We start from the raw sequence: 19794 nt of genomic DNA, 5'->3' as shown, positions 1-19794 counted from the left end.
TTTTCTATTTATTAGTTATTCTTGAAAAATATTTTAAAGCACACACAATGGCATCACAGAATAAAAGATAGAATAGCCTAATTCTTAGTAAAGATCATTATATTTCCAACAATTAGAAATAACATGGTACTAAATTAAAGAGGCAGCTTGAGCAGGTGACAATTTTTCTGGCATTAAAAGAGATTTGAACTAATTTGAATGAAAACAATGTACATATGTACAAACAGGTGACATGTAAATTAGATGCATATATGTATAGACATATTTATATCATAATACGCATACCCATTTTCTGTATTTAATTACTCATATGCCTAACTATGCTCATTTAAAAATCAATGATGCCAACTCAAGTACACAATTCAAATGTCAAGAGTGAGATTCAGAAAATAAGGAGTATTGAGCAGCACAAAAGTTATTTTGGTTTAGAAAGTCTTTGCTGGATACTTTAAAAAGAGTAGGGAAGCAAAACTAATTTTCCCTCTGTTATGACTTTGTATAGTCTTTACTGGATTTATCATGGTAGTATTTTCATTTCTTTGAAGAGGTCTAAAACGGGCTCTGATTTTAGATGTCTCATAGCACAAGGTTTGGGACCATGAAGGAATATGATCTCTGTTTAGCTATATTCACCTTGTATTTCTAATTAAGTGTTTAATGTCTACATTCACAACTTAAGTGGAGGTTCTTGAGCACAAGCATTCTATTCATTTTTAAATCATGGATCCCTAGTATAGGACATAGTTCTTGCTACAGAAGTGATTTCTCATTGATATTTGTTGAATAAATATATATGTTGTAATGCAGAATTACAAGTTACTTTTCTGGGATCAGCAAATGATGTGGGCCATACAGGGATATGACTACTAAGATATGTCAAATTAGGTTAATCATCTGATGGTCCTTCATATAGGTGTAGAGATAGTCATAAACTATCAAGTGCATCTTACATAATATCCCATAAAATGTCTTTCATGACTCAGAAATGAAACAAAGAGAGTTTGTGCTTCTCTTCACAGAGGGGATAGGGTGGCATAATGAACTCTGCTGTTCATTCATGGGCTTCTAAATAGTATGAGGAGAGCTCCTTGGGGCCAGTCCTAACAGAACTGAGTTGCTTTGATTCCAGAATTATCGTTGTTTTTCAGTACCTGATGTCTGACACTGCAAGGCTTGATGGAAGAGAACCAGTGGTTTTCTGTAAGCAGGGAAAACACACATGATTTTAGTCTGAATATTAAAGAAAGGGAAAAGATGGCAAATTATGATTCTTGATCATTAGTATATTCTTGTTTTGAATGAAGGCTTTTATAATCAGTGACCACTAGTCACCTTTCAACAGCCAGACTAAAAATATCTTCCATGTCATCAACAGTAGGAATTTGGGAAATTTGTTTTCTTTTGCCCATGCTGAATTCAAGGACTTACTGCCTACACCCACTTTGAAATCTGTAATAAGCTTTTGGTCAATGATGATTAATTTCTTGTTGGAGGACTTTTCCTTTATTACAAATGAATGCAGCCATTTTCATTGTGAGACCAACCAGATCAAAAAAATGAGGAGTTAACTACTATATCATGGATGTATTTCCTTTTGTTTCCAGGGAACTCTGAATGCCCCTTTTTTCTCTGGGGACTTCTAGCCTTCTTGGGTTTGGCTCTGGTTATTTCGTTGATCTTCAATATCTCTCACTATGTAGAAAAGCAACGACAAGGTAAGACATTTTGACATATATGGTACCTGCTTGAATGGAGAGTGTAGTCACTGGAAAGCCTTCAGAAGTAGACAATTTCATGAAATGTCATCCAATAGAATATTTTATCTGTAGAAAATCTATTTTATTTTTTTAAAATTCCAAGTGTTTTCTTAATTTAACAATGCAATCATATTAGAAATGTGAAAAAAAAAACCCCACCAAATTTAGCTTTACCTTTGCCTTAGGGTATAGACTTGCAAGGGATTATCCTGGTAAAAAACTTTTTCCCCTCCAATTGGACAACTCATCAAAATACAGCCACAAAAGTTGTCTCTGATACCCGAAGAGAAGAGAGAGGAGTGTCTCTTTAAGGTTCAAGCCTATTCAAATCCTCTCGGGGTCAGCAGGCCCTCTGCAGATCCACAGAGTGAGGTAGCTTCAGAAGAGAAGTGAAAAGGGCATTGATTGAACCATGGGCTTATAATCAGCCCATCCCAGGGACTAGGAGAATAGACCAAGAGGATCTGCTACTGTCAGTGCTTCTTTTTCAACAAGGCTGGACAGCAGTTTTAACCAGGTGGTTTTTACCTGCATATACATGATTAAAGTAGTGTAAAGGTCAGTAACTAGCACAGCATGCTGTAGGCATTCAACACAGGCATGCTGAGTACATGGATTCATGGGATGAAAGAATGAAAGTTGAACCATTTCTGGGAGATATCAATATTCTAGGTCTAAGAGACTTTTGAGGGACAGACCCTACATGGGCCAAAAATAAAGACAAGATAAAATCATTGTTTTTTAACAGATGAAAAGAAATAAAACTAAGCTAACAAAGGTAAGGTAGACACATATGTCCAAGAAAACTTGAATCAATTGAGAGCAATGGTCACATTGCAGGGAGTGTCCTTGACCCTCTCAGGAGAAGCTTCTTAAGTGTTGGAAATGATGATGTGAAATATGGAGAAGAAGGCATTGTTATACAGATTCTAAAAAAAGATTAGAGACACTAGAAAATGAAGTGACATAGCTGAGGTCATGCATTGATTCAATAGCAAAATCTGAGTAATTGCCTCATTTTTCTAATTCTCTGTGCAAAATGTTTCTACCAGTACATATGCTTTTGTGTTGATGAAATGTCCTCATCTGGAAACCTAACATTCTTTTAGGACTTCTATACATCAGATCTGTGTCTAAGGTGAAATGCCAGGCAAGCAATGCTTTTTCACTTACAAGCTTTCCATAATTATTGTTAAAAACAAATGTATCTTCAAACAACCACATTTTATAAGGCAGATGTATAAATGACTCATCATCAGACATTTTTTTTTACAAAGTTTATTTCTTTTACAGAAAAATACAAGCTAAAAGTAGTAGAGGATAGTATAATTTCTTATTTGAGATCTTTTATGAAGGCAGATGATGATATTACCTGAATTAGAGAAAGACAGTTTGAGAGCCAGAGAGGTGAAGTAATTTAAGGTGGTAAGTATGACGAGAGCGATCATCTGAGCTAGTGCCTCACTTTTCTGTTGATCCAGGAATTCTTTTAAGATTTTTTGTGGGACAAGATAATCAGTGGACTGACATGTCTAACTCAAGCCCAGGTCTCCCTGGAGACTCCCCTCTGACCTGTTTGTCCTGCATAGACAGAAGAGATTCTGTCCTCTCAGTCAGGTTTTCTAAAACTTGGTCTGTAAATGCAATGCTCTTGCATCTGACCTCATGCAACTTTTTGTGTTTCATTTCTGTGCTACTCTTTGTGGCTAAGAAACTTGCAAGGTCTGACTCCACCTTGGCAAACAGTGGGTGAATAAGTTTTGCTGGTGTATTAAATAGCTTACAAAAGAAAATCTCCATCCTTGTGACAATATAATATCTACACATTCAATCAGATAGACAAGATAAGCCTTTCCTTGATGTTTTCTGTAGCAGCTGGGTAGAAGCTTTGAAACAGAGTTCTTTTTTCCTCCCCAAACAAATCTTTCATTTTTTATGTGATTCTTTGTCCAAATCTGTTCTTTTAGGAGGATTATATTTATTCATTTTCCTGATAGGAATGCATTAGCTTTTTCCTTCTTTAAATCCAAGGAACATTACTTCTCCAATTCTTTAGAGAAGGATAAACAAGTGCACAGTTTGCACATACATCAAAGTCCTGTCAGTGTATCTCCTCTTCTCTAGAAAATAATACACATTTTTCACATTTCTCATGGAAAATTAATCAGAAGGATTCTATTGTGGGGATTAAACCATGAGCTGTTGTTTCTTGTTGTAGTGCATAGTGCTTAGAAGGGTGTACCTTTTAAAGAAGAAAACATAAAAGCAAATACATTTGCTTCTCATCCTCTCTTCTGTGTACCCGACCGCAAGAGTCTGCATCTGAATCACAGGAGAGGATCGTGAAAACTCACCCAGGCTCTTCTCACACACCATCTTGCACCCTTCACCACTTTATCACAAAGCAGACACTTTGTAATTTTGTTAAATATGATTGAAATGACTAGGCAGCCTTTAAGTCATACCATCTATTTTTAAATAAACTCACCAGCTCTCATGCCAGAGCCAGCTCTTTTCAGAAGCCTGAGCTTGCTGACCTTCACACTTAGCTGTTACCCCTCCATTTTCCATTACTACTTCCCATTTAAAGAGATTATAGTTGTTCACCTTCCTCTAGGAAGGACTGTAAAACCAAAATCATCCAAATATTGATGGTCCAGCTCCAGATTACACATTTAAATTCTAAGAATAGCCCAGAATGTGGTGTCCTTGAACTCTCTCAGTGTGCTTCTTCAGTGTAGTTGATCTTGATGGATAATGGTTCCATCACTTATTTTCTTCTCTTTCACATTGATTCAGTCCCCTTTACTCTCATGGAAGCCTCACACATTTTTCTATTGTGTTCTTTATACAGCTACTTCTATGCCCTTTTCCCCACAAAGCTTTTTGCTCATACTTTCTTGTGGTGGATTTTGCTCCCCCGCTCCACCTCCTCCACCTTCTCTTTCTCCTTTTCCGCCTCCTCCTCCTTTTGTGCCTTTTACTCCTTATGATATATTTCCCTTTTACATGGTGACACAAGGGGACTCATTATATGAGTATACTTTCCAATATTCATACTCAAGTACTTCTCCTTGGAGAATTCATATTATCTTTTAAAAATATTAGTTTGGGGAAATACTTTTACTTACTCCACTATCTACCTATCTTTTTTTCCTATCCTTATTAAGCAAGGATATTATTTTATTTTCAAATATTTTTCATTCACATTTTATTTTCAAATTATTTATATATATACATATATATATGTATATGTATATATATATATTCTTTATTTTCTTTCATATTGATGTTCATCTGGTGACTGTCCTCTTATCAAAGTGGAGATTTCAACAATTTTATTGCAGGTCAAGCTTTACTTGTAAATGTTTTTAACTTCAATGTTGAAATACCATCTTAATAATATCAGCCTATTTTCAGCTAGCTCATTTAATAAGGAAATGTCCCAATTCAACTGAACACAATTAAATTGTGGCTTATTATGTGGTATGTATTTAGAATATGTAACATGAACAAATAACTTTGTCATTTTGTAAAATGTTTTCACAGAAATCATCTCATTTATTTGCTAAATATACTGCATGACACAGGAGTAGATTTATTCCTACCTTGTGAATAAGTTGAGAATTAGAATTTTTAAATAATTTGCATGTTGTCACATAACAAATGTATTGCTGAGCTAGTATCATATCCAGTATCTTCTGATTCCTAACCCTAAATTTGTTCTATGATACATCAGACAACAGTTTTACTAAGTTATTGTACATCATTTTAATCATAGGTAAATCTGAATAATAATTCATGGCATGAGTATGAACATTTCTTTCTCACAGAAAGAAATCAACACATACTATATATATTTTATTTTCCACATTACAATTTTATGGTCTATAATAACTAATTAGTTATTATTGTTAGTTATTATATAATTATTATCCTTCTAATAATATTGACATATTAATTTATATTTCTCAGGCTTCCTGATTTTGCTGGGTGCTCATTAACTTGTAACTACTGTGTAGCATCTTTCAGATCACCTTTGGCTTTCACTGGCATTTGTGTGTGTTTACACTCACAAGTCTAATCAGAAAATTGTTGAAAATAACTGCCTCTATTATACGCAGTTCATGGTAGGGCATTTCCTGTGGGCTGGAAGAAGTGTATTTTTGACAGGTCCCAATGGGTTACATTCATTATTTTGGATTCCATAGCAGCTTAGTATATATGCTGTGCAAAACCTTTCCTCCTTTGGTCCTTCACAGAATTCTTCCAAATGTATCACAATGTAACATGTCCATTTCATCTGGCAATTTGATCGTTTTCATATATTCTTCCCCCAATATTACCTTACCAGAATATAACTCCTCTGAAGCATAACAATATTGTTGCACTAAATCTAGTTAAAAATAATCTTCACAGCTGCTTGGTGACTTAACCAATTATTTGAAAATGTTATTGCTAGTTCTTTACCAACTCTCAGTGTTTTTCCTATATTAAAACTAAAAGATAAAGTTACTGTTGTCTCTGGGTCATTGTCATAGACTTAGATAATACCGGTCTCTATTTTTATAGAATAGCTACTGGAAGGGTTTAGCTTTTATTTAATGTCAGGTTAAAAAATAAGAAATTAAAATATAATAAATATCATGCTATATATCTAGTTCAAAATCAAAGAAAATTTATTGATGGATGGATAATGAAAATCACAATATTGATCTTAATTACCAAAAATGTTCCCTGAATATTTCTTAACATACTCCAACAATTCATTATTGATTGCCTTCACCAAATAAATTTCTTAAAACTGTATTTTCCAATATCTTTTGAATACATATTTAACTAGAAATTATTTACCTTTGATGTGCAAGTTTCAAGGTTCAACAGTGGGTTACTTCCTGAGATTTGGCACAAAATTGTTTTTATGGTTTTATTGTCCAGTATTATATACTTGGTCAGTCTTGTATTTTCAGACTAAAGAAAACTATTTCTTTTAGAAGCTATTTTACTGTTTTGATTAATTTTAGAGGTTAATTTTCACCTTTTCCCCAGTCTCTTCTCCCTAGAACTGTCACCTTTACTTACCACTATTTGCATGTAGATAAGAAGGATTTATGATTGGAACTACTTTCTTAGCATCACTTTTATGTTTTTGTTCAGATGCCAAGAAATGTTAACACTTTAAAAATAGATAGATAGATAGATAGATAGATAGATAGAAAAAGGACTTTCTCTTAGGATTATTATTATTTCTTTTTGAGGGGTAACAAATAAAAGCCTACTCAAACCAATATGACAAAGAAGGAAACTAACAGAAGGATGCAGAAGTGCTGATGGAATTCAAAGGCAGAAAATGTGTCCATGTTCCACAATGGACAGGAGCCACAAGGAAGGCAGGAATACAACCAGTTTTCTCTGCCTAGTGTTCCTCTGCATAAAATGGCTTCTGTATCATCTCATATTACCGTGATAGAATGTGATTGGCTCAAATAGAAGAATGTCTTCATCTCTTGTATTAGTCAGCTTCAATCACTACAATGAAATGCCTGAGGCAGCTAAATTTATACAGAAAACTGGTTTGTTTAGCTCATGGTCTTGATGATTCAAAATGCAAACAGCATAATGCAAGCTCTATATTGCTGCCCCTTGATCAAATCATCTCATTGCAGATAACAATGGCAGGAGCCTGGGTTGAAGTAGTCATTGCTGCTCCAGCCAGAAGGCAGAGAGGCAGTGACCAGTCTTACTCCTATTATATTTACTTTCTGCTGAAAACTACTTAGGGGTTCCTGAGAAAATACCTAATCCCTTTTGAGGGTAATATACTTAATGTCCAAGACCCCCCCCCCCCCAGGCACCAGTTCTTAAAGGTTCCACAGCACTTTCCAATACTGCCATTCTGGGGAACAAGCATTTAAAACATGGACCCTCGGGGGACAATCAAACCATATTCAAACCATAGCATCTTTAGTTCAATTAGTGGTGGCCTGAATGGCATGATCAAAGATGTTAAATTACATGGACGCTAACCTCCCTTCAGAATACTCTGTAGAAGATTTAGCAAATGTATGCCAAAGTTTCTTTTAATTTGTATATTTTGGATATTTTTCAGATAAAATGTACAGATGCTCTGATGACTTCATTCCCAGGTATGTTGAAATTGAATCATCTTTTATGATTCCCAATTATTGAGGGAAAGTAACAAAGGCTATATTGCTTATAGATTTGATTCAGGGATGTTGCACCTGGGTTAAAATAAAATGAAAGTGAATTTTAATTATTTTTACTCTCATCTGAAGATTAGATGCTCTGACATTATTATCCACTCTAGTTATTAACAAATCCTGAGTCAATCAAGCAGCCGAGTGAAGAATGAAATGAGACTCTAACCTTGCATCTATAGTTCTCATTAATTCCAAAAGAAGATATACTAGATTATGATTCAACTAAAATTTTAAAAGCACAGATGAATTTTATATAGAATTATGCTGCACTTCGGAATCTGGAGTAGAGAAAAATCTGGCAATATCTCATATACCAATAAGTCTAGTGGCACGCTGTTTGTTTATAAGGGTCATGTGAATCAATAGGTAAATGGAATGAATCAATTCTCTAATAGAGCATTCAGTTACAGTTATTCTTTAATATTTATTCCCTTTAATATTTATTGATCTAGTTACAGAGAAATTTGTATAGTTTAATACTTTTAAAAATGTTTATAGCATAAATCATAATAAAGAAATTTCATTTTTCAGACAGTATTTCTAACCCTAATGTGTCATTTTAGTGGAGATTCCATTTTAGGAGTAAAAAACAATCTAAATAAAGAGAATTTCTTAGAGGCCTTCAAGGCCTCTTCAAGGCTCTGAAATGGTGGACTGACAGGCCTTTGAAAAACAGAGAACTTTCTAACTGCATAGCATAAAATCATAAGCCTTTGGGGTTCTAATGGTTTTAGTTGTTCTCTATGTAAAATATCTAACAGATGGAAGATCTGGGCTATAGGCAGACCTACTCACACACAAAATTTTTAGTTTTATGACTATTTTTTTTTGCATTGGAGTTTCTATAAAGCATGAGATAATCTTCAAGTCCCTAGTTCATATCAGGAGTGATTTGCTCATTACTCTTTTGTTTATTACCAAAAATATAACAAAAATAATCCTATATAACCATGTATTAGAGACTAATCTCCTTGATGACTGATTGTCATCTGAAGGGTAATTAAGATGCAGTGTGACAGAAATCTATGACTAGATCATTTAACTAAAGAATGGCTTCTGAATTAGAACGGGAGGAGTTGGAAGGGAAATTTGATAAAATACCCATCTCCATGCAAACAGGCTCTTTGCTGCAGGGCAAATGTGAAAAAGAAGCTGGTTTTGATTGTTTGTTTGTGGTGGTACTGGGGATTGAACTCAGGGTTATATTACCACTGATCTATGTTTCCAGGCTTTTTTACTTTTTATTTTGAATCAGAATTTCACTAAGATGCCCAGGCTGACCTCAAATTTGTGATCCTCCTGCTTCAGCCTTCTGAGTAGCTGGGATTACAGGCATGCCCCATAGTGCTTGGTTCTTTATAACATTCATTCAGTCCATAAATATTCACCCAACAAATAAGTACTGTTTTAGAAAATTACAAAACCAGCTTACTAATGACCAAACCCAAGGGAAAATCCACACTGCCTGGAGGAAAACAAAGATCATCACTATGGCAACCATAGTTCTATCACTTCAGCCTGCTGCATCTTTGGCTGCATGGTTTATACTTGCTTGTGTCTTGTGTGACAAGACACACAACACACATAATGAGCTAAATGTAGAAGATCTATTACATACAGATATGAAGCAATGGAAAACAAAAGCCTAGAACTCATTGAGAGCTAGTTTTTCAGTGCTCAGGAAAATTGTCCAGGAATACTATCTCATTTGTATGTGACTCCCTTGCACTGGAATTAAGAGACCTCAGAAAGCAGCCCACCTTGTTATTTTTGGTACCAGGGATTGAACCCAGGGGCACTTAACCACTGAGTCACATCTCCAGCCCTTTTTAAATTATTTATTTATTTTTTCCTTTAGAGACAGGTCTCACTGAGTTGCGTAGGGCCTTGCTAAATTGCTGAGGCTGGGTTTGAATAAGATCCTCCTGCCTTAGCCTCCTGAGCTGGCTCCACATTGGGTTTTATACCTTGGAGCAAAATGCTGTGGTGGGCTAATGATGAAGGACCTCTTGTTTCTATGGGGGACCAGAGTCTGTTCTGCTGAAGCCAGTTACTCTTCATCCCTGGAGGTTGTTGTTTAGAACATTTTTACTTGTTCTTGAGAATTACAAATGACAGAGGAAGAGAACTTGATTGTTTCAAGGCCACCTGGAGAACTGTCTTGCAACAATAGAAATACAAAGATGAAAAGACACAGATCCTTCCTTCAAGGATTCAATCATCTCTTGTCTTGTGTAATAAATCTCCACTTAGGGAAAATCTGAATATGCAATGCAGAAGTTATCTATAGAAAAGCATGCTAATTCACAGCGTCCAGGTATAAACTTCATAACTTCTCTTGATTATGTAGTTTGAAAACAAAATCACTTTTGTATGGGAGCTTTAAAGCTCCAGGAAAAAAAAAATCTACAGCCACTAAAATCAAACATGTTAAAAAAGAGTAAATGGAAACAAGACTATCTTTTAAAGGTAAATCTAGAATTAGTTATGCCTTTTCAGTTCCAAAGTGGCTTATAGCAATAAAGAAGGTAGTTAGCTTCCATCACACTGGGTTTTCCATTATGCTTCTTCCCTGCCCCCAACAGCATCTGTCTAGGTGGGAAGCTAGGCCAAAAGGGGAAAAGTTTTTCTTCTTTCACCTTCATTGTCCTGCTTCCCCAAATCCCTGCTCTTCCTGTACTTGTAGGTCAGAAACATGATCAATTTAAGAACAGCCTAAATCTAACAGAAAGTCAAATACTCACTTTCTGGTATTTACCCTGGGGCCACTTTGTTTTTCATTTAAACTGTAATTCTACACAATTCTTGGCTTTTTATTTGTGTAAGAAAGTTAGTGTAGTGGGAATACCATGGGTCTAGGATCCAGACTACTCTGAATTTTAATCAAATTCTCTCAGTGGTAGTTTTGTAGTGTTGGGAAAATAAGCATTGGTGAATTTTACAGAGGTTAGTTGAAAAAAAAAAAAAGGTGCTACTTTATTGGATGAGAATTAAAATCTAAGACTACTCATACCCATTTGAAGCTTGTTCAGCCTACTCTAGGAAAGCAGTCCTGGATTACAATTACTTCAAGTTTATCATGACTCCTCAGTTTTCAGTTTCTCTCAGAAAGCTTGGGACATGTTCCCACCAGCATTACAAAACATCTCTGCTCAGCTACTCTTCAACCTTAGGGCTATTTCCTGGATGGTTAGAGCTCTGCAGGTTGGGACCCTTTTAATTTCCCCTCTGTGCTAAATACACTCATCAAATATAACTAGTGCCCTAAATATAACTAGTCTCCATTGTCTTCTTGACCTTTTCTCAAGGTTGAGAATGCTGAAGACAGTGGAACTCCTGGATTGTGTTTTCCTGATATAACACACTCCCAGTGGGGTGTGCAAATGAGCCCCTTCTCTGACTGCTGCTCAAGTGTCTCCGAGCTTTCCAGCCTCCTGCTTTAATGTACAAATAACCATAACCCCAGCCTTACCTGTATGTAACTGCATAAGTCTAGTCCCCTTCGTAAGTATTTTTTTTGCAGTTCTAATGATGACATTTTATGATGATAGAAATGACTTAATTGATGATAATATATCAACCCATAAAGTAAGTGGATAAAGGATATAAAAAGTTTTCCAGCTGAAGATAGTATAAAAACATTTTAATTGTTTAGGATTTTTTTCAAGAGTAAACCTTTATGATTCTTATTCTTGCAAAATGGTGCAAATTTCTTTTTTTCCCATGTTTTTAGAATTTGAATTTGTTATATATGACAGCAGAATGCATTACAATTCATATTACACATATTTTTTGAGTTCTTTATATACCCTAGAGATTAGGGCTCTATCTGAAGTGCATGCGGTAAAAATTGGCTCCCCGAACATAGGCTCTTTATGCACCTCATTGATCATTTCTTTAGCTGAGAAGAAGCTTTTTAGTTTGAATCCATCCTATTTATTTATTTTTGGCTTTAATTCTTGCACTATAAGAGTCTTATTAAGGAAGTCAGGGTCTAATCTGACAAGATGAAGATTTAGGCCTACTTTTTCTTCTATTAGATGCAGAGTCTCTGGTTTAATTCCTAGGTCCTTGATCCACTTTGAGTTGAGTTTTGTGCATGGTGAGAAATAGGGGCTTAATTTCACTTTGTTGCCTATGGATTTCCCAGCACCATTTGTTGAGGAGGCTATCTTTTCTCCAATGTATGTTTTTGGTGCCTTTGTTTAATATAAGATAACTGTAATTATGTGGGTTTGTTTCTGTGTCCTCTGTTCTGTACCATTGGTCTACAAGTCTATTTTGATTCCAATACCATGCTGTTTTTGTTACTATTACTCTGTAGTATAGTTTAAGGTCTGGTATAGTGATGCCACCTGCTTCACTCTTCTTGCTGAGGATTGCTTTAGCTATTCTGGGCCTCTTATTTTTCCAGGTGAATTTCATGACTGCTCTTTCTATTTCCATGAGGAATGCCAATGGTTATTGTAAATGTGGTAATTTTCCTTGTTTCCCTTTCAGAGGTTTTGTCACTGATATACAGAAATGCCTTTGATTTATGTGTGTTGATTTTGTATCCTGCTACTTTGCTGAATTCATTTACTAGTTCTAGAAGTTTTCTGGTGGAATTTTTTTGGGTCTTCTAGGTATAGAATCTTGTTGTCAGCAAATAGTGCTAATTTGAGTTCTTCTTTTCCTATCTGTATCCCTTTAATTTCTTTCATCTATCTAATTGCTCTGGTCAATGTTTCAAAAACTATGTTAAATAGAAGTGGCAAAAGAGGGCATCCCTGTCTTGTTCCAGTTTTTAGAGGGAATGCCTTCATTTTTTTTCTCCATTTAGAATGATGTTGGCCTGGGGCTTAGAATAGATAGCTTTTAAATGTTGAGATATGTTCCTGTTATCCCTAGTTTTTTGAACATGAAAGGGTGCTGTATTTTGTCAGATGCTTTTTATGCATCTAATGAGATGATCATATGATTCTTATCTTTAAGTCTATTGATGTGATAAATTACATTTATTGATTTTTGTATGTTGAACCAACCTTGCATTCCTCAGATGAATCCCACTTGATCGTGGAGCATGATCTTTTTGATATGTTTTTGTATTTGATTTGCCAGAATTTTATTGAGAATTTTTGAATCTATGTTCATTAGAGATATTGGTCTGATTTTTTTTTTTTTGATATGTCTTTAACTTGCTTGGAAATCAGGGTGATATTGGCCTCATAGAATGTGTATGGAAGTCCTCCCTCTTTTTCTATTTCCTGGAATAAATTGAAGAGTATTGGTATTAGTTCTTCTTTAAAGGTTTTGTAGAACTTGGCTGTGTATCTATCTGGTCCTGGGCTTTTCTTGGTTGGTAGGTTTCTGATGGCATCTTCTATTTCATTGCTTGAAATTGATCTGTTTAAATCATGATTCAATTTGTGCAAATCATATGACTCTAAAAATTTGTCAATGCCTTTGATATTTTCTATTTTATTGGAGTACAAGTTTTCAAAATAATTTCTAATTATCTTCTGTACTTTTGTAGTGTCTGTTGTGATATTTACTTTTTCTTCATGTATGTTAGCAGTTTGAGTTTTCTCCTTTCTTCTCTTCATTAGCACAACTAAGGATTTATGAATTTTATTTTATTTTTTCAAAGAAACACTTTTTTCAATTATTTCTTGTTTCAATTTCATTGATTTCAGCTCTGATTTTAATATTTCCTGTCTTCTACTAATTTTGGTGTTGTTTTGTTCTTCTTTTTCTAGGGCTTTGAGATGTAATGTTAGGTCATTTATTTGTTGGCTTTTTCTTCTTTTAAGGAATGAATTCCATGCAATGAACTTTCCTTTTAGAACTGCTTTCATATTGTCCCAGAGATTTCGATATGTTGTATCTGTGTTCTCATTCACCTCTAAAATTTTTTAAATCTCCTCCTTGATGTCTTCTGCAACTCATTGTTCATTCAGTAGCATATTATTTAATCTCCATGTATTGGAGTAATTTTTTTAAATTTTATCATTGATTTCTAATTTTATTCCATTAGGATCTGATGGAATGCAGGATATCTCTCTACTTTTTTGTATTTGCTAAGAGTTGCTTTGCACAGTACTTGGTTTCACATATGTTGGGGATGTGAGGACAGAAGAATAGAGAGGGAGAAGGAAACAAATAAAAACTCGAAGGAAAAAACACGGATTGTTTTGGTTGGTGATCTGCATCTTTTTAGCTTCGCTTCTCATCTAATAGGTGGAGTTGTCGGTTCTTAGCTGATATCTCCACCCTCAGAATGGTGGTTACCAGGGTGTGAGGGTTGACTTGGGGGGTGCAGGGCACCTGGAGGTGGGGTATGGCACTCACAGGTACCGATGGGAGACTGCACCTCAAGGATCTCCTTTGGGGCCCGCTTTTGTGATGTGGGTGCCTGGTCTTATCTCCTCATCTTGCCTGTAGACCTCACAGTTCCTGGTCTCTATGTTAATCTCTAAAATGTGTCTCATTCACCCTCTCCTTTCTTCTTCCTAATAAGGGACCTTGCTCTCTGGAGGTCTGGTGTATTGCCCTTTGACAGCTGTGCATCCTTTGTGGACAGCTGTTTTGTACTGGGCAGTCACGGTGCCAGGTTAGCAGCTGCTGGGGAGAGGGAGGTGTTAGAAACTATGGGTACCTGGCTATCCCGTTGCCCCAATTAAAGATGGAAATGTTGGCGACCCGAGATGGAGGCAGCTGCTTTCAGCAAAGGGGTGTCAGGTCAGGTGGGTGGGAGCAGCTTGATGGCATTGTGCGACCTGTTCAGAGATGGGCTCTGTGGCATGCAGAGTTGTGGCTGTTGGCTGTCTTCAGAGCCTTGGCGATGTCCGCAGGTGCAGACAGTCTACCATGTGCATAGGGGACTATGGCAGTAGCTGCCAAGTCCCAATATGGAGGTGATGAGGGGAGCCCCATGTTGGTAGATGGGAGTCCACGTGGGAGTGGCAGCTGGAGTTCCTGTGCGTGGGAGTGGCCAAGTGTCCTGCATGGGAGCGGCATCTGGGAATTTTGCACTGGTGCTGATGCTAGTGGTCCAGCTAAGGCACCCGCAAGACCTACATGGGCGAGTAGACTGGAGTCTGGAGCCCCACGTGGGCACTGGGGCTGTAGTTCCTGAGAGGGAGCAGCTGTTGAGGGGTCCTCAATCACTCTCAGAGAAGCAGTATTCCCACTAGTTGAGACCCAGGTCACGGAGCAACACAGAATGCCGCCTCCCTCTGGCCTGCCATCTTGGATCCCCCCCTTTATAAGTATTTTTGGAAATCCCTAAGAAGTCCTTATGTGCTCTAAAAAATATTATTCTGCCTTGTCCCTTTGCCATGCCCAGCTCCGTATCACTGCTCCAGGGTCTCTTTATAAGAATTCATTCTGGTAGTTCTTTTTAGTCTGCTTTCCCCACAGATCTCCCTTCTTTTCTAAGTATCCTAATGCACTAGCAAGCTCTTTTTTGTTGTTGTTTAAAAGACTTCCAAAGAATCAGCCATTTTGGAGAGGAACTTGAATCCTAATCAAGAGAATGAAAACTTGATATTAGATATGGAGGCTGAGAGTCCAGTGGTCTCTTCACAGGGGATTCACTTCTCAACCTCCAGCCAACACAAAACATTGCTGCAGTTGACACTGTTCTCCTGGATCAGGATTTCATCACTGGTGCCCTTTTACTCTAAATTCAAGATGCACATACCCATGGCACAGTTCCGGCCAGGGAAAACAAAACTTCAGTAGTCACGTGCTCAGGAACACATCACTCTAAACTCCTTTTCTCTCCTGCATCAATATTTTTTCTTTCCCTCTTGTATCATTCCCCTCAATATAGAAATGATTGTATTGTCCATACCTTAAGACAAACAGAAAATGCTCCCTCTATACTAGATTGTCCCACAGATACCTCTCCATTGGTTGGTACCATTTACATAAACCTTGAAGTTTCCATCTCCATTCTGTACACATTTTTCTAGTTCCTCCTCCTCTTTTCCTCTTCTGTCTTGAATTTACTCTATTCAATCTTTGGACCTCTCTAATCTACAGCCCCTGTCAAAGGACATCAATGAATTCCACTGTTAACAAATCTCATCTTACTGGATCCCTCAGGAGCATCTGGCACTCTAACATTCTCTTGAAACATTTGCTTTTCTAGATTTTGAGCCATTATACCCTATGCCCTCTGGATTTTCCTCTTCTCTTTCTGGCAGCTCCTTTTTCTTTTATGGTTCCTGGACCTTAAATAACAGAACATTCCCGAACTCCTCTAGTAAATGTCTTCCCTACCCATACTCATTCCATAAATGATTTCATACTCCAAGGCTTCCAATAACATATGCCAATAGAACCCAAACTTATAACTCTGCCTATTCAAAGAAATGTCTGTCAAGAAAATCAAGTTGACATTTGCCAAAATTTCTGATAGATTCTGAAGCTTGCTTTTTCCTCAATTTGACAATTTCTCAGTTCTTTAAAACAATTTTACTTAGGTTTTTTTTTTTTTTTTTTTTGTGTGTGTGTGTGGTGCTGAGGATTGAACCCAGGGCCTTATGCATGCAAGCACTCTACCAACTGAGCTATATCCCCAGCCCCAATTTTATTTAGTTTTGTAGAATTGTCTTTAATTTTTATTTGGATTTTGGAAGCCTATATTTATATAATAGAATTTGGGAACTGAAAAGAATAGAGATCAACTAGTATAATAATCTTGATTTATAAATAAGACAGTTGAAACTTAAGGAATTGAAGCCCAAGGGCGTTTAGAAAGAAGTAATGATCTTTTTAAAAAAAAATTGAATAAACTATTTAAATCCCCATAGATCATAAAGTATTTGACTAATTAAAAGATATTTCACAACAAAATTAAAAATAAGAATTTAAAAAACAAGATAAAGAGAAAAATCTGTTAAAACACAAAATTTGGGCTACAGTAAAAGATATAATTAATTCATCTTTAAATTTACGTGTGCGAGTAAATGTATTTATTGGTGAAATGGCCACTTGAGTCATTCTCAGAAAAATGGAGAGTCCCAAACTCAGACAGAGGTACACTAGCCTCTCCTCTATGGGATGATATATTAATTTATTTTAAAAAGTAATTACTGTAATCTGCCACATAAAATACTGCCAAACACATGTTGAAGTTTATTACATGTCTGCAATAAGCTGGAGTTAGTTGGCATTTCTAAGTAAAAATACATTTTTAAAATTTGTTCGTTAGGCACTGCTCCTGAATAATAGTGTATTTGAGATGATTAATCATTTGAGACCTGCCTGTAGACATAGGGCACCGCATTATAAATCACATCTTATTTTCATTCATAGGGAATGAAACAATATTCATTTTTTGGACATGATTTATCATTTGCAGGTTGTGTCTGCTATCTATATGGGCTAGGAAAATGGATGGGTCATCTTATTAAAAATTTGAAAAACCTGAGCAGAGACCACTCTGTATCCTAATATTAAGCTGTGTTGAATTACTGGCTGGAAAGAAAGGTTACAGATGAGTTCCTCTGTTATAAGCTAAGTGAAAGACATGCTAGCACCTGGACTGTGAAACCATTTCACGCAGGCATTCTTTGAACTGTTATTTTTTTAAAGATACTTACAATTTATACATACTGTGTCTTCTTTTAGAAGCATGGGGAGTAATGCAGGTGTCAGGCCTTAAGATAAGAGTTCCTTTTTCTTTTGATGCAATTCCTTCCAGCTCTCAGTGACATGTAATCTCCAAGTTAAAGCGCTTAGTACTATTTTATGAAATGCCACTTTCACCACCTGATACGTTCCTCTGTTCCCAGCCTGCCATTGTGAAAGCTGGTTACTAGGGGTGTTGTCAATCGGAGGATGTCATAGGTAGAGTGACAGTCTGATGACAATAGTAGGATGTCTATTGTAATAATATCACTCACATGAGGCTGGCAGGAAACTTAATCAAGGAACAAGAACAAATAGTCATGTGTTCTTGTCAATTTTCTTTACTAGAGGGGCACAAAGCTATGGTCCTGGTATGGCTTCCTAGACTGTTTTCCTATAGCTGTTTAGTAGTACCACCTTCTGCAAGTCTTCCTCATGATGTGGACAGAGAACAGGCTTTAGAATCAAATTTGCATTACTATCCTAGCACTGCCAGTTACTGTGTGTCTTTGAGAAATGTAACTACCCACTATGAGTTTCAAATTCCTTATATGTACAATAGAAGTAAATATATGCATATTGTAGGATTGTCCTGAGGATTGCATGAGCACTGGCATAGTGGAATGTTTTCATAATTGGTCATTGTTGATGACATTACACATAGGACTAAGGAAAACAAATTCATTTATTTGAATCTCAGGCTTCTCTTCAATAAGGTGGGGAATAATAACACTGTCTTTGCAGAATTTCCATAGGTTTTTAACATGATGTATGTAAAACATTTAACCTAGCATCTAGATGCAATAGCTAATCAATCATTTTATTACAGCTGCCAATTTAATTAGTCTGCAATACATACTGAGTAAACATAATCTTAAGGGACTGTTAAGAGTGATATTCAAGGTGAAAGAATATCATTAGACAGTATGGTTATACAGTTAGTACAGATAGGTTCTAATATCAACTCTTCTATTTATTAGACTTATGACCTTGAACAAGTTCTATAACCTCTGTGTGCCTAGGGTATCTTATCTGTAAAATGGGAAGGACACAGGTCTTATCTTTTGGACTTTTTGTGAGAATAAAATGAACAAAAAATAAAATGCACTTCAAGTAGCACCTGACACACAATGAATAGTAAATAATCATTCCCTAAAAGAAAGTCCCATTCTCAACTATTTAAATTTACATGCATACATTCATACATGGATGTGCTCACTCACAGATAAACACATCTACCTTGCTTGGTTGAGGCTGAATAAGAACATGTAGTATTTAACTCAGTACTGACTTTGGCTAAGTTAGGAACGTAAATAGTGAATTATTCATAAAATGTACTTTAATCATGTAATTTTTTCCTTGTTATAGGGTTGATGAATATTATATTGAAGACACACCAATTTACGGTAATTTAGATAATATAATCCCAGGTAAGCTTTATTCTTTCATAACCTGTCAATAAGTAGACCCACATCATTCTAAAAAGAATTTGACAAAACTCATTTTTCAAACACAATCACATTTAAAAAATCCTTGGAGTAACTATAAATTCAAATATATTTAGTATATCATTTAGGATATGCTTCCAATGGTGTACATTAAAAATTGCATTGATACTAAGAGTAAATCATCATCCTGCTTTTCTATATTCTCTTTCTTTCACTCTAGTAGTAATGAGAATACAGGAAGATCCTATTACCATGCATTTTGGCACACAGAGAATTCATGAAATAAAGTTATTTCTAGAAAAGAAAATGATTCACAGAAACAGTGCTTTGTGCTCTATAAACAAAAGCAAATCTGCTGTAAATAATATGGAACAATAAATACTTCCTCTGGATTCCTGTGTTCTAACTGCTTCTTTTAAAATAGAAGACCTGGGGCTGGATGAATGGTAGATAGGGAAAGAACAGCTAAATCATCACTAGGTGATTTACACATTTTTTGTTCTTATATAACAAGTCCTCTTCAGTTACCAGCATCCCTTATTCCTTGAATAACCACCTAAAAAACAAAGCACCCTAGATTCTTTGAAATAGAAAGCCTTGGTCTAGTCTCAGAACTGGTGAGAAAAGCTACTGCTCTTTCCCTATCCATCTCCACTCAATTCAAGAGAAAAGACTTGGGGTTATAACTCCTGTTCATCTCTAAGGACCAAACACAGAGATTTCCTGTAATGTACTAGATGTAGCTGA

At 36.0% G+C, this 19794-nt stretch overlaps 1 protein-coding gene across 1 annotated transcript in view; it reads left to right on the top strand.

The window, feature by feature from the left end:
- The window catches only part of Trat1 (T cell receptor associated transmembrane adaptor 1), a 36882-nt gene that overhangs the window by 10016 nt on the left and 7072 nt on the right, over positions 1-19794 (top strand). Inside the window, exons 2-4 of the mRNA XM_076867027.1 lie at positions 1605-1715; positions 7867-7903; positions 18968-19029. Coding sequence (XP_076723142.1) covers positions 1605-1715; positions 7867-7903; positions 18968-19029 — 210 coding nt within the window. The remainder of the gene's footprint in view (positions 1-1604; positions 1716-7866; positions 7904-18967; positions 19030-19794) is intronic.

The sequence above is a fragment of the Callospermophilus lateralis genome, chromosome 10 (assembly GCF_048772815.1).
Source record: "Callospermophilus lateralis isolate mCalLat2 chromosome 10, mCalLat2.hap1, whole genome shotgun sequence".
Lineage (NCBI taxonomy): Eukaryota > Metazoa > Chordata > Mammalia > Rodentia > Sciuridae > Callospermophilus > Callospermophilus lateralis.
The sequence above is the reverse complement of the archived record's forward strand: the minus strand, read 5'-3'. Positions and strand labels throughout refer to the sequence as shown.